Source organism: Apteryx rowi, unplaced genomic scaffold (assembly GCF_003343035.1).
Source record: "Apteryx rowi isolate R43461 unplaced genomic scaffold, aptRow1 scaffold_548, whole genome shotgun sequence".
NCBI lineage: Eukaryota > Metazoa > Chordata > Aves > Apterygiformes > Apterygidae > Apteryx > Apteryx rowi.
The window spans coordinates 1-14,281 of record NW_020450814.1 but is presented as its reverse complement, the minus strand read 5'-3'; the positions used below and the strand labels follow the sequence as shown (position 1 = coordinate 14,281).

General features: G+C 37.9%; 1 protein-coding gene across 3 annotated transcripts in view; it reads left to right on the top strand.

Moving 5' to 3' along the window:
* ZNF704 (zinc finger protein 704) overlaps positions 1-14,086 on the top strand; it is an 82,393-nt gene extending 68,307 nt beyond the window's left edge. For 2 of the 3 annotated variants that reach the window (XM_026081382.1, XM_026081383.1), the window contains exons 4-7: positions 3,640-3,899; positions 7,299-7,399; positions 9,616-9,877; positions 13,966-14,086. In XM_026081382.1, coding sequence (XP_025937167.1) covers positions 3,640-3,899; positions 7,299-7,399; positions 9,616-9,877; positions 13,966-14,082 — 740 coding nt within the window. In that variant the 3' untranslated portion in view covers positions 14,083-14,086. The remainder of the gene's footprint in view (positions 1-3,639; positions 3,900-7,298; positions 7,400-9,615; positions 9,878-13,965) is intronic. The other variant, XM_026081384.1, reaches the window with a different exon arrangement.
* Positions 14,087-14,281: the final 195 nt, after the last annotated feature.

The following is a 14,281-nucleotide window of genomic DNA, read 5'->3' as shown; positions in this document are numbered from 1 at the left end:
CAGTTTATGTGCATCTGCACATATGTAGCAAATATGACAGCAATTCTTGTCCCCGCATCATTGAAATCTGATCAGATTGTGCTGAACATTATGAAGAGACAAAGCAGTTCCTCTATAGATCACCGCCCTAGGCTGAGAGGCCATGCACTGCAGGTCTGCAGTGATACAGGTCCTTTTACGCAGATGCAGGCTTAGATCCTCAGTTGGGCTGGTTATCCTTTGCAACTCTCTGATGGTCTACCATCAAATTCATAAATACTGTAACAGCAGAAGACATACAAATAAAAATGAATCTAAAAATAAGTGATAATAATGAAATTGCTAAGAAGATGTAATCGATTTGTGCAAGCTTGACTGCAGTTACAAGACATTTTAAAAAATGTTATATTTTAAGGAATAATCTTAAATTCATATGTGCTTGTTAGGATGTCTCAGGGTTGTTCACATAACTCTGGCTTTTTTTTCTCATTTGCAGCTGTTAAATAGATCATAAGTGCCTTGCTACTGTAAATAATTGGAGCACTGCAAGGATGTTTACTGATTGTGAATTAATAGGGAAGTAGCCTTTGCAATTTTTAATGCAGTCGGGGTGATCCACTGAATGATGTGTGTATTAAAAAGGAATCTATACTATGAGGCATGCCCCAGCTTCCAAGATTTTTGAAAAATAGTGTGTTTTTTCATTTATTTCCAGAAAATACTTATTCTTTCCACTTGGCTCAGTAGCTGAAAGTCTAGCCATGAATGTCCATGGTTCCTCTGTGTGTGTGTTTTCCGCACACTTACTAAATGTTTAAAGCCAGACGTATTTGCAGAATGCCACTGCCCCTGACAGACAAGCCCTGGGAAATCTCTGATGGTAACATCCCCAGTGATTTGTCCTGCCTCAGGACTGAAGGTTACCAGCCCTCTGGGAAGGTCAATGAAAGAGAGAAAACATATCTGCACTCCAGCTACTCCAGTTCTTAGCTCAAACCACAGATGAGGGTGGGTTTGTGTTGATGTGCCAGACAGAGATCAGGAGTGGCTGAGACACGTACAAGTCCCATTTTGCCTCCCCTGGTAACCCCTGGCAGTAATCTTCTGTGGGACAAGGCAGTATCAATCACCGTAAACAATTTACAGATGAAAGTTGTCAGGACCCTCAGTGCTAGTAGCTGTTGATTGGAAAGGTCTTCCAAACAAGCGCTTTTGAATTGCTAATGGGTAAATGGTAGTTGTTAACTGCATTTGATATTTCTTTATGCAGTCTGAGTGCTCTTTGATATTTCTTCGTATAGATTGTTTGTATATTTTTTGAATCTGAAAAAGTGATTCACATATTTGCAGTAGTCTCAGACAAAATTTTGAAGCTGTCGTTGGGCATGTTCTTCATGAATATCTTAGTTTTGCCTGAGTTAAGACTTATTAAATACTTATATTAAAGAGTGAAGATTTGATTATTTAAAACCCAGTTGATATTGGTTCTAGGTTCTTCATGGTAATACAAGATACAAATTTAGTAATGTTGAATCCTTTGTAGCTCTCCATCCTTTTCCAAAAAAAGGCAGTAAGGAGCACTGTAAGGGAAAAATTATTTTAAAAAAAATAGAATTTTGCCTAGCAGTAAAAATTTAATGTTAAAGTCATTAATGTTAAAATTAATATTAAAGTCAGATTCTGAACTTTGCTGGAATTACTGGGGATGGTTATCCATATAAACTGGTTCAGAATTTGGCCCTGGTTTCCCTGCAGCTCAGTAATGTTTGGTCTGGTTCTCTTTCACGCAACTCCAGCAATGTGAAAAGAGCCCAGAATAAGAGTAAGTTACATTTATTTATATTTTAAGCTCCTTTGCACTGCCAGATTTGTTAGCATTAATGAGAACCAGTGTTTGTTTTCTTCCTGTTGTCAACCTTATCCTGTCTTTTACATATTATTTTAAATTGATTTAAATCTCTTTCTCAGCAAGGTGAAGAGAAGCTGTAAACCTAGAGAATACAAAGTACCACCATAAATGTGTCAAAAAATAATAGTTTAGAGAGTACTGTTTCCTTTGTTTTTCTGAACAAACAGGAATTTTAAACTATGCTAAGTTCACAAGTTGATACCAGATGTGCTGCTTAGCTTTGGCATGAGACTCAAGTACAAATACTTATAAAACAAAAAACACCTCAATTACAGTCACATGAAACTCTGAAGGCCTGTAATACATGCAAATGTAATGTTTTGGTTCATGATTATTGGCTATAAGAAATTTATAGATCATTTTCCAATTAGGAATTTTGGTGGATGTTTTTGATCAGTGCGGTGATTTTGCTATTGACTATGCAAGCAGGTATTTTTATGCATGTGCTTACATGATGAAGCACTAAATTCTGTTTTGTGAGGAGGTAATGATTATGATGAAGAGCTTTGTCCAAACCCAACTGAATTAGGGGTAAAAAGTCATTCATTTCATTGGTTGTGGGTTAAGCTTTTGGTAGCAAATGGTGGAAATTATTTTCCTGGYGGATGTTATTAGTTAAACTTGTTTGCAAGACATTGAGAAGGAATGAAGGAGTGACTTCTGTAGAACTCTTAAGTGCAGGCACTGACTTGAAAAGACTCCTGTCTCACACTTAAATAACATTTCACTAACAAATAAAAGATCGTTATTTCCTTGCCAACTACAAGGTCAGGTATTGCACAAACCATTTAAACACCTACGGTGTCATTTAGAAAGACTTCTGGTGCCCAAGTTCTGGAGAAACCTTACCAAACCATCCCTGTACGCATGCCCAAGCCATGTTAGCACCTGAATCCCTTTAGTCATTGAGAAGACTGGCATTCTGGTGTCCAGCGCCTGAGAGGATGGTTTCAAATACATAGCCAGTTTGGTGTGGTAGTATTTAGTGTGGAATACCAATCCAGGCCTCTAATTCATGCCTCTTCTGAGCAGAAAAAATATAAGGCTATGTTAAATGGCCGTGAATTTTGGAATTTTGGAACCAGACGCCTAACTGCACCTTTATGAAGAAAAAGTGATGTCAATCTAAGAATATGTACCACCTAAATTTGACAGAGATTCAAATTAGACAAAGACATGTACACTAGGAGACTATGAGAAAGTGTTTAGAGTGTAATTGTGATTTTCTTTGGTGTTCTAGCACTTGGATGATGATTATGTTTTTACAAATCCAGTTAGTGTCCTGGTACTCAGAATAGATGTCCTCTTTCCAGGGGATCTCCTATTGGCTGGGCAATGACTTGAAGTTTGCACTTATGCCCCACTGCAGATATGTGTTCATATTTAAGGTTAAGAATGTATTTGAATGTTTTTCCATAATCATGCATGCAATATCTGACTGCTTATCATGGTTTATACTCCAGAAGAGATTGTTTTTTGAAACCCAGCATTTCTTTTCAGAAGAATTCCTTGTTTGTTTTTTTTTAAAACACCTGTAAATCAAGTGTGGAACCTGGGTATTAGTAAATGTCATTCGAATGCAGTGGGATAGATGTTCTTGTCCTCTGTACATCCTATGCTTTCACTTTTCTTTACTGAAGGTACAGTTAATTACCAACATAGCATCTAAGCCTCAAATAAAAGAACTCCATAGCCCTACCACATGATATAAGAAGATTTGTTGTAATGACTGCTGTTGTTGTTCTTCACAGAATCCCTAAATGGATCTTGGAAAGAAGGAGGATTTGTGCCTTCTAGTACCAGCAGTAGTGGATACTGGAGCTGGAACGCTCCCAGTGATCAGTCCAACCCATCTACCCCATCTCCGCCTCTGTCAGCTGATAGTTTCAAAGCTTTTCGAACACCTTCCCAGCCAGATGATGGTATTGATGAAGCTGAAACAAGCAACCTTCTCTTTGATGAACCCATTCCTAGGAAGAGAAAGGTTAGCCTCATGTTAAATTCCATACAAGTAGGTAAAGCGGATGTTGTTAGACTTATTCTTCTGTGAGAAAGGAATGAATAACTCAAACAGCTCTTTGGGCAGATCCCTCCTTAGCATCCAGTTAATGTAGGTACTCAGCCTAGTCACTATGTCTAGTTGAACCCAGTCACCTACTGCACATGCTGCCATCAGCACCACATATTTGCTGGCAGATGGTGAGGTTCTGCAGAGCCTCCTGCTCAGAAGATAGTAAAGTGATTTCCAGAAGGTGTTGCCTCTGGCCATTCAAGGGATTTCTATCCTACTTTGGTAAATTCTTTGTATGCAGGATGCAACAGGCAGCCTTTACATGTCATCGCAAAGGCTGGATATGGCCTTATTACTTCTTGTTCCCTGAAAGTGCTGCTAGTCTGACAGCATGTCAGATACCTTAATACTGTGAAGCATTCTCTGCACAAACACATGGGATGAAAAAAGGAGAGAGAGATCAAACCTGATGGCTTTTGATATGGTATTAGCAGTGGCCAAATTTATCCTTGGTAGAAGCCCAGAAGTGGAATAAATAAAGCACAGTGTAAAAAAAGTCGAAAACAAAAACCAAAAAAATCACCATTATGCTAGCAAGCAAGCTCCTCTCGAAGAAAAAGAAAACAAAGAGATGGCACTAGTCCAAGTTTTCCTCCCTCCTAACGCAACAGGACAGATTTTACATAGCAAGATGAAAAAGAGCTTTCTGTAAGGAGGAGAAAAACAGAGAATTTGTTATTCCTTAGTGACTTTGTTTCTGGCTCAGACTGAGAGAGTTAATTGCTTCACCACCAGCAGAAGAAGTTTTAATGATTGTTTAAACCTCTTCAGATTTATCATTTTGCTCCAGAAGTTGCTCATTTGCTGACCCACACTGCTCTGCCCTTGTTTGTGGGAAAGGGATGTAAAATGCCTTTGCCTGATGCTAAAAATAAAAAAAAATATTTTGGAGGACACATTTGTTATAAGAAATGAAAAGTTAGAGCTGGATGTTAAACTAAAGACAGAAGGATTGGGTGGAGGTGCAGGGCAGAAGGGGTGGGAACGCAGAAGTGATTTGCCTTTTACTTCTCAGTTGAAGTTATGCTTATTGTCATCGTTCTTATTGTTCAGCTGTGATTATACAGATGGTTTTACAGCTGCCATCTTTATTGTTATTTAAGTTGTCTTTGAATATTTCTATTTACATAGCCTCCACAGATAATACACTGCCTGCTCTGGTTCTCATGGATTTTGTTCTGTATGGCAAATGTTTAATTTAGATGAATATTACTTGCCAAACTTTGTCACAGATGAACTGCATTTCCCCCAGTTTTTTCATTCTGGCCCCAGCCCGATACTGTATCTGAGTACAACTTTGTACCTTTAGAAGCTGGAAAAAAAAATGTTCAGGTTATTTCTTCTTTAGGGTTGTAAAATCAGAAATCATAAACATGGAAATAGAGTGATTGGTGACTTTACATTTACTCATGAGAAGTTTATTCCATTCCATGTTTGGAAAAAGTCATGTTAGCAACCACTTCCCATTGAGAAAGTTGAATGCTTAAATGTTTTCATTAATGTAATTATTCCCCACCAAATCATTTTGTTCTGTTTGTTATAATGAAGCATTAAAGCCCAATTAGGCAATTTTTTGACCAGTCAGGAAATGGCAGCATAGTTTGATCTGTGTTTCTACTGTGTGAGATTTCATTTGGTTACGTTAGAATGAATGTTTTTTTGCAGACTTTTTGCAGCATTGATAATAAAACTAAAAAGACAATAGAGATAGCAGACTGTTTTTACCGTCAAATCAGAGATGGCTAGTGAACATTCTGGGTCTATAAAGATACATATGGTGTTCATGATGTCATATTGGAATTCCTAAGACGTAATTAGTAAGCATATTCTTTGTCTTGTCACATTGGTAGTTTTAAATCATTTAATTTTTGAAACTGATGGTAGTTTTCAGTAATATATTGTATTACAAATATAAGAAAAATATTTATTAGAATTGCTAGATAGATTATATATAATTTTAAGAAAAAATAGTTATGTACTTCAGCAGTAGTTGTGTTTTCAGATCAAACAATTGTGAAGGGAATTCATGTGCAATTTATTCTAAGGTGGAAGGTTTTCTTAGAAACAGTATTGACTGATGATCGAGTATCTCAAGTCCTGAAGCACTTAGCATACATTTTTTGAACACGAGTTGTTAGACTGCCAAGTAACTATTAGCACATGTTACTACAATCAGCTTGTATTAAAGAAGCTGAGATCAATTGAGATTTTTTAAAGTGTATTCTAATTGTTGTCTTTATAGCAAATGCTGAAACTTATCGTATGCTAGCATGTGATTCTACAGGTCCAGATTCAATAAGCATTAAGTCCAATTCTGTTGTAGACAGAAGCTAAACATGTACTTAAGTGTATTCATTTAATCTTAGTCTTAACTAAAATTGTGGGATAATATTTTGAAACTCTTCCTCATGTTTTCTTTGATAATGCTTGTTCTGTACTAGCAGAGACAAGGATTTTAGAGAAGCACTAATTTTGAATTTGAATAACATGAGTTAAGTAGTTAGATTTCATTTTCAAGTTAAATGCTTTAGCTTTAAAAATATGCATAAAATTCTGTAAAATCTGTGCTGTTTGCTATCACATACTGTGCTTTAAATTAGACTAATGATTAGTTTTCTCCAGGGTCTTTCAAAATATTGAAGGTGGAACTGATTATTGTTTGCTATGCTTTAAATCAATGATAACTCAGTTTAGGCCAATGAAGTTATATGCTCACAAGAATATTATACTGAGATTATACATATATTCTTTAAAAAATGTCCAACAAATTCCAGATGAAATTCTCATGTCCAAGTAGGGGACATGGGAACTTCTGAATGTAACAAAAGTAGTTTTTTCCTGCTCTTTGGGTGAATATTGTCATAGCAGAAGCTACAGGTTTATGACACTGTATCTTTTTTGTTTTGGGAATTCATGAGTAAAAATAGTCCTTAGAGTATGCAGCTTACTTTAGGAAGATACCCTGTGTTAAGTGAGAAGCCCTGATCAGCTGTTCTTTGAGAGTAAGGCTCCAAAGAAGTATAGAAAGTTTTTATGTTGTCTAGATCTTTTTGTGGGAAGACAGAAACTGATACTTGCAAATTAAAAAGGCATGGAAAAAGATTAGAGAGAGGTAAATTTTTGGCACAAGCTGCTCCTGTTGAATTCAGTAGGATTATACTGTTAACAGAGATACTACATCATTACAAATTCATATTTAGAGGCTCTGGACTTGGGCTGATTTAAAGTATAGGTAAAACAAAATATTTTGTAACTGTCTATCTGTTTTGTTTTGTTTTGTTTTTCCTTCCTCTGTGCAACTAACTAAAAAGAATATATTATTTTACTTATAATTTTCAGAACTCAATGAAGGTGATGTTCAAATGCCTGTGGAAAAACTGTGGAAAGGTACTGAGCACAGCTGCAGGGATTCAGAAACACATACGGACCATTCACCTTGGGTAAGAGACTCATGTCTTCAGAAGTCTAAAGGATTTGGTATAGAGTGGAAACAGTCCTACTTTGCCAGGGAGATGGACTGTCTTGGTCCTTTCCATCTCAGATTTTTCGCTTTCTGATGAAATTGCAGAGTAGTGCGTTAAGGTGAACAGGAACCCATTCCAAGAGCAGGGCACTTTCTTTTCACCTCTGAACTTCTGTGATCCTTGCTAGAAGGTCAAATACTACTCTAGGCCACACTGCGCTGCCCTAAGGGCATTGCAGCTCAGTGACATTTGACAGTTAAGCATTTTCACTAAGTATGTGCTATCTGCATATCGCATCCACACTGAAGCTGTGTGAAATGTGGCAGGTGTCAAGGCCCTGTCTGAGTACTTTCCAGCTTTGTTTCACATTTGGTTGGATGCTTGTGCTAGTTCTGAATAAAACTAACTCAAAAAACTGAAAATGAAACTGAGCTGCAATTTCCATGTGTATGTTACTTGGGCTAGAAGCAAAAACTAATCAATCTTGTATGACACAAGTTTTTTTTCAGAGCTCTAGTTTGTAACTAAAATCTCCTGTGCAATTCAGTGAGTGAACTAGCTCTCTAATACATAATTACAACGGGGATTCATGCTGCCTCATGCTGCCTGAGAGTGCTGTCTGGGAGCCAGTCCAGATATCAGGGAAATGGAGAAAGGAGAGGTGTCTAGGAGTTGGCTTCCATGCATATGTATTCTTTGATTCTTTTTCTCGTTTCCCCCTCTCTGCTGCCGTCACCTGTTAGACATGTGGAAATGTGTCTCTATTCTATAAGTCTGTGTTATCCAGAGTTTAAAAACTAAAGTGACCAGGAGGAAGAAAGAATTCTGGTATGGAGCTCAAGAAAGTCTTGCAAAGATGGTAGTAACTGATATTGGGCTTAGGTTCTGAAGAGTGAGGCTTTGAGAAATAGAGAAAATAACTCCTAGAATGCAGTTATAAATTTTGCTCTTTGTCCTTCCTATTGCTGGGACGTCTTTTTAGTGGCATTGAAGAAGAGAAGTAAACAGCAGAATTTGCGTGGAAATTGGAGCTTGTAACTTTGCTGGAGAGAGAATTTTTGGTGAAGGACTTGGTTCAATCCAGCAGAATACTTTTGACAGAGCTATTCAGATCTGCTGAATCCATGCTCTTTCAGTGAGTTTTATTGAGTAATTGGTGGCTAGAGGACCACAGATAAAAATGTATATGGGCAGATAGGCTGTGAAACCCACTAGGGGTGAATGCCTGGAAAACAGAGACGTCGTGGCAGCATTCAGCCTTGCTCTGTACATGTGGACAGGAGGACTGCTAGGGCTCCCATATTTCCCATTTGGAAGATCCAGGACAGAAATGTGAATGTTTGAGCTACACAAGTTACATTTGTAAGGCTTGTGGGTTGGGAATGTGCTAAAATAGTGGGTTGTTTGGGACTTCCAGATAATGTGTAGCCTACTGGGAACTACTATTCTGGTAGTAGTAGTAGGGTTGCTTTACTCCTAGCACTTCCACTCAGACATACAGCAGATGGTGTGGGGAGAGGCAGGGACATTGAGACCTTTTATATCTCCTCCCTCAGTAAGTCTGCATCTGGACAGTAGGGCCAGAAAGTCCAGCATGGGCAAGCTAGCCCTTATATGTCCTTTCTCTACCTCTGTCTGAGTGGGTTGCATGCTGAGACTGTTCTCTAGCAAACTTTTTTATTTATGCTGAGGAAAGTTACAGCAAACCATAGCCATAACTATATTTAATTAAGTTAACTATGATAAGATTACATATTATTTGCTGTTATATTACTGAAGTATATCTTGCCCAAGCTTTCTATCTTTATCAGTATTTCTATGGCTACTTTGTCATTTCTGAAGTCAAAGTGCTTTGAGATTCTTGTTAACTTCCATAGTTAGGAATGAGAAGCAAGTACTTGCTGATATTTCAGTTGAAGCATAGAAGTTAAATATCTAGCCCAAGGTCAAAGAACGAGTCAAGAATGACACAGAGAAGAAAACTAATTCCTATTTCTTTTCTTTAAAGACTAGATGATTTTCTTTTCTTCTCCCCTTCCCTGCAGTCAGAATGCTGATAAAGTAGGTAGGGTTGAAACTGGGAATATTAATTTGTTGACAGTATGAATAAGTTTGCTCATGCTAGAGCTTAAAATTCACCTTAGGGTTCTTGCTTTCATTTAGTCAGTCCTTCATTCTTTGTCTTGAAACAGACGTGTAGGGGAGTCTGACTACAGCGATGGAGAGGAGGATTTTTACTATACAGAAATCAGGCTCAACACGGACTCAGTAGCTGATGGCTTAAGCAGTCTATCTCCAGTCTCTCCATCTTTAGCATCTCCTCCTTCCTTTCCTGCCCAAGATGCAATCCGTCCTGAAACTTCCTGTGCCAAAACTGAGACTAAATTGATGACACCTCTGAGCCGCTCAGCTCCTACCAACCTCTACCTCGTACACACAGACCATGCTTACCAGGTAATGCTAGTGTGAGTGAACTGCATTGATCACACTGACATCGTTAATGTATTAACAAATGTCTAATCATTATGTTTTGACTTTAAAAAGCCAAGTCTATTTTCAATGAGTTAACAAGATTTGTGGAACAGCCCAAGGAGTTTACCTCACTTAAATTTAGATGTCCGCTTCTGAGCTAGTTGTTTATTTGTTTATGCTCCCACCAAAGCCAGTGGACTTTGGGGTGCTATTTTTCCAGCCACACATTGGAGCTTACTTCAGGTTGAAAAGAGTTGCTCTGTATATTCCACTGACTAAATCAGTTAATTCTCCACTAACTATAAGGAAAGCCCAGGGTGACAAGCTCAGATGCAGTCTCCTGTGTTGTAAACATCCACATTCAGTCAGCTGAATCTCTTCCAGAGTTTTAGTTTCAGCCCCACTTGTACTGGATCTGTCTGTAGGAAAATTCCCAAGGGATGCCAGGAACAATTAATTTCCATTATTTGTACAGTGTAAGATGTCAGTTTGCCTGTGTGAAGTAGAGCAGGAAAAATGAAAAAGCATACAAGGTATCCTCCTACTCTTAGAGGTAATTCTTTACAAATGGCAAAAAGCCAATTGGATCCAAGGTGCTGTTCCAAAAATTTCCAAACTAAATTCAGACAGAAAGCATTAATTGTAAAAGTGCACTAAAATCTGACATATTTTGGTCTGGATACCATATGAGAAAAAAAGAATAGAGGCTTTGAAGTAGTGTGGTCCATGACCTGCTCATGCACCAGAGAAATGAACTCTCTTAAAGTTTATCAGATGCAATAACTTTCATATACAGCATTGTGTACATTAAACATTTTTGTTGTACATCTGGAATAGACCTATTAAGAGGACATAGAATTGACAGACTTGTTTTAAACTCCCAGGCACTGCAGAGGGCATTGCTGGAGTTTAGCACCTCTGCTGGGAACTGCAACAGCTAGCATACCAACCTGGGTACTGATCAAGGGAGAAAGTCCTTGTGCTCTGCCTCTCAGAGAGCAAGGCACCAACTCTAGGCTGCTGGGAAGTGTCTCACTTCATTTCAGATTCACAGTCTTGAAACTCTTCCCTGGAATTTGGACACTCACTCAATCATTTTTCACAGAGCAGAGGAAGGAAATGCCAGCCCTTTCCCTTTTTTTTTTTTTTTCCCCAGCCTTTGAATAAAGCACTTGATTAAGGAAGTCCCAAATCAAGTGTTTCAGCTGCTTGAAATGGATTTGAATTGAGGTATCGCATGATATGAGACTACATATGTTTGAGCCCTAGGTCTTACATTTAATCAGAGAGGAGTGACTATGCATACTGTATAAGACATTCATGTTGGTAGTGGGAGACATGGGTCCCTGCTCCAGTTAACGTTTAGGTTTTCCTCACAAAATGGAGCAGCTTCTATGGAGAAAGTCAGTGGAAGCCTGTGCCAGAAGCCCTCTAGCCCCACAAGAAGAGCAGTCTCTGGGAGGGAAGGTGGAGTTTCAGCTCTCGCCAGAGAGAGGAAAAATTAAACTCAGCTTTCGTACATAGCATTTAAGCATTCTTAAGACTAATCTGTTGTGTAAAAGAGAAGAGAAGGGAAGATAACATCAGCATCTTTAATACCACCATCTTTCATTCAGTTTGCTTGGGGGAGCAAGCCATATACAAAATTTGAAAACTTTTCTTTTTTTTTCTTTTTTTTTTTTTTTAACTTCTGATTAAAAATAGAATTTGTATCAAAACCAAAACAAAGTATTTAATGGGAGTATAATGATAAAAACAATCTCCCATATGAGAGTATGAAAGTGGAAATTACTTCGATGGGAGTGGAGGCAAAATTCAAAACTTAAGAAAATTAAATAAGGGAGACTGGATAATGTCCACCCCAGAATTCCTATTAAAAAAGAAAAAAAATATGCAAAAGCCAAGGCTGGGTCACAAGAATCCTAAACAAATCTGTTAATTTGAATTTTGAATGTGATTAGAAAATGGCAAATATAATACCTGTAGTAAGAAAGGAGTAAAGGGGAAGTGATCAAACAAGTCCTGGCTTGTTTGTCTGATGAAGTCATATGGATGAGGAAAGATTTAGGTGAATAATTTGAAGAAATTGTGGTAAGTATAGCAAATGAAATGAACTGCAGTGGAGGAAAACCAATGAAAGATTATGCTGGAACAATCAAGATAAAATAAGGGCTAGTAGGGGATAGCATTGCTGTCTGTGAAGACAGTGAGGGGACAAACATGGGTGGGGGGGGAAGGACAAGCACGTGTTATTTCTTATAAAGGGTAATGTTGGCACATGAACAAATAATTATCAAATGTCCATAAATATATGTAGACTGGAAATTAGATGAAGGTTTTCTAGATATTTAGGCACTATGAAAAAGTTAAGCACCACGGCATTTTAGGCAACAGCAAATTAAACCCATTTTAAACTTTTCATATGTCGCATTTTATTTTGAAACTAGCGACTGTACCTGTTAAATTTAGCTACAGATTAACTGTAGGTGGCCCCTTTCAGCATTTAGGATTTCCCTTGAAGGTCTCATTAAAATACTTGAGGAAGTAGCCATGTTGATCCTGGCTTTGAACTAACATCCCAGTGGCATGCAGAACAGAGGCACTGCCTCACTTTCAACCAAGCTGCCATGAGCTTTTTCTGGCAGGAATGCTGTGGTCGTTCACTGAATCCCATTTACAGAGAGTTGTGATAAAGCACTACTGGTACCATCTGGAGTTGCCAATTTTTTCTTGATGCCTTTCAGTGAGGCTTTTGTATTTTAGGGAACTCAGTGGACATTTGCTTCCTCGAGAAGGTCATATGTTTGTATTGATTCTCCCAGAGCTGTCTGCAGGCTCAACAACATGTAGAGCATAACTGCGGTGGATAGAGTCATTCAGTGGTCTTGGTTTCTTTTCCTTGGAGAGATTCCAGGGGATTGCTTCAGCACTTGTTTACCCTGAAGATTATCTTTAATGGGGACTATCAGATTGTAGTTTGTCATCACTCCATCTCCGTGTGGCAGTTGAAGGAAGCAGTCTATTCTGTGAAGCAGTGAGACAACTTGAGCAGCCTCAAACACAAACAGTTCTTAAATAAATGTATTGTGCTATTGTAAGGCACAGATAACTGAGAGACGGAAGGAAAGCTCATTTTTAAGAGCCAGTTCACTGTAAATTTAAACCAGGAAGTGTTTTCTGTGGTGAGAACTTGACTCATAAGAGTCAAAGGAAGCCCTTGTTCATGGTGGCTGCTCACACTCCTGCTAAGTAGGGTAAGTGCAAAGTTATGAATTTCCTGACTGTATTAAATAAAAAAAGATTCTAAAAGATGTGCTGAGAAAGAAAAGAAAGAATGCAGAGGGCTCAGAGCCCAGTGAGGAGGCTTGGGGAAGACATAAGATGAAAGATGCTCAATGATCTGAGCCTGGTATTACAACCTAGATGGAAAGAAAGTAAGAGTTCTGAGAACCATAACAGTTTTGAAAGATTTGCTTTAGCTTGGTCTTTTAAGAGCTACTATTGTATCCCAAGGATGATATTAGCTCCTTGTTTTTATTAGGGAAGGCTGTTTTAATTAGGATATTTTAAAAGTATATTTATCTGATAAGGTCAAACCTTGTTGATTGTTAAACCTATTGTCCCCAAACCCTCTCCATCCAATCTTTAGTTGGTTAAACCAGCTGCCATCAGCTTCCTTGTTTGTCATTGTGGAGCAGCAGACCATTTGTAATATTTTTTTTCTGCTACCTGGCTTTTTTTTTAAAAGAGGTTTTTTTATATGTGGTGTTTGAGTTCATATTTTTTACCAGATATAGCTTTTAAAGGTTTTGTGTGGATTCTCAGGAGATTTATGGTCTGTCTCTAAACAAGAATAGTGATATATAAAGATGTTCTTTCATTACTGCCTCATCCATGATTATCCTGCTCAGGAATAGTGCAGAATGCTTGTCACTACCAGCACTGTGAAGTTATTTTTCACTTCTGAAGGTCTTTTGTAGATTTACAGTTTCAAGGAGTGAAAGATCCTTTGAAATGCTTTGGAAGAGGAATGGTTCTTTTTACTGGAATAATATTTTCTTTTCAAACAGGCCACTCCTCCGGTGAACATTCCAGGGTCAACAAAATTCACTCCTAATGGCAGTAGCTTTAGCATCTCTTGGCAGTCGCCTCCAGTTACTTTCACCGGCATTCCAGTAAGTGAATGACAAATAAAAAGAAAAAAGTTTTAKAATTTTTTTTTTGTTTTGTTTCACAAGAATTGTCTCATGATAGATGTAAAGGTGACATAACAGGTACAGAAGAAAAACAGATTAACTATATGCCCCAGTTTGCCTGCATAACTGATTTTAACACTCTTTTGCTGGTCTCTTGAACTCAGTGTAGTTACTTTTTTTTTTTTTTTTT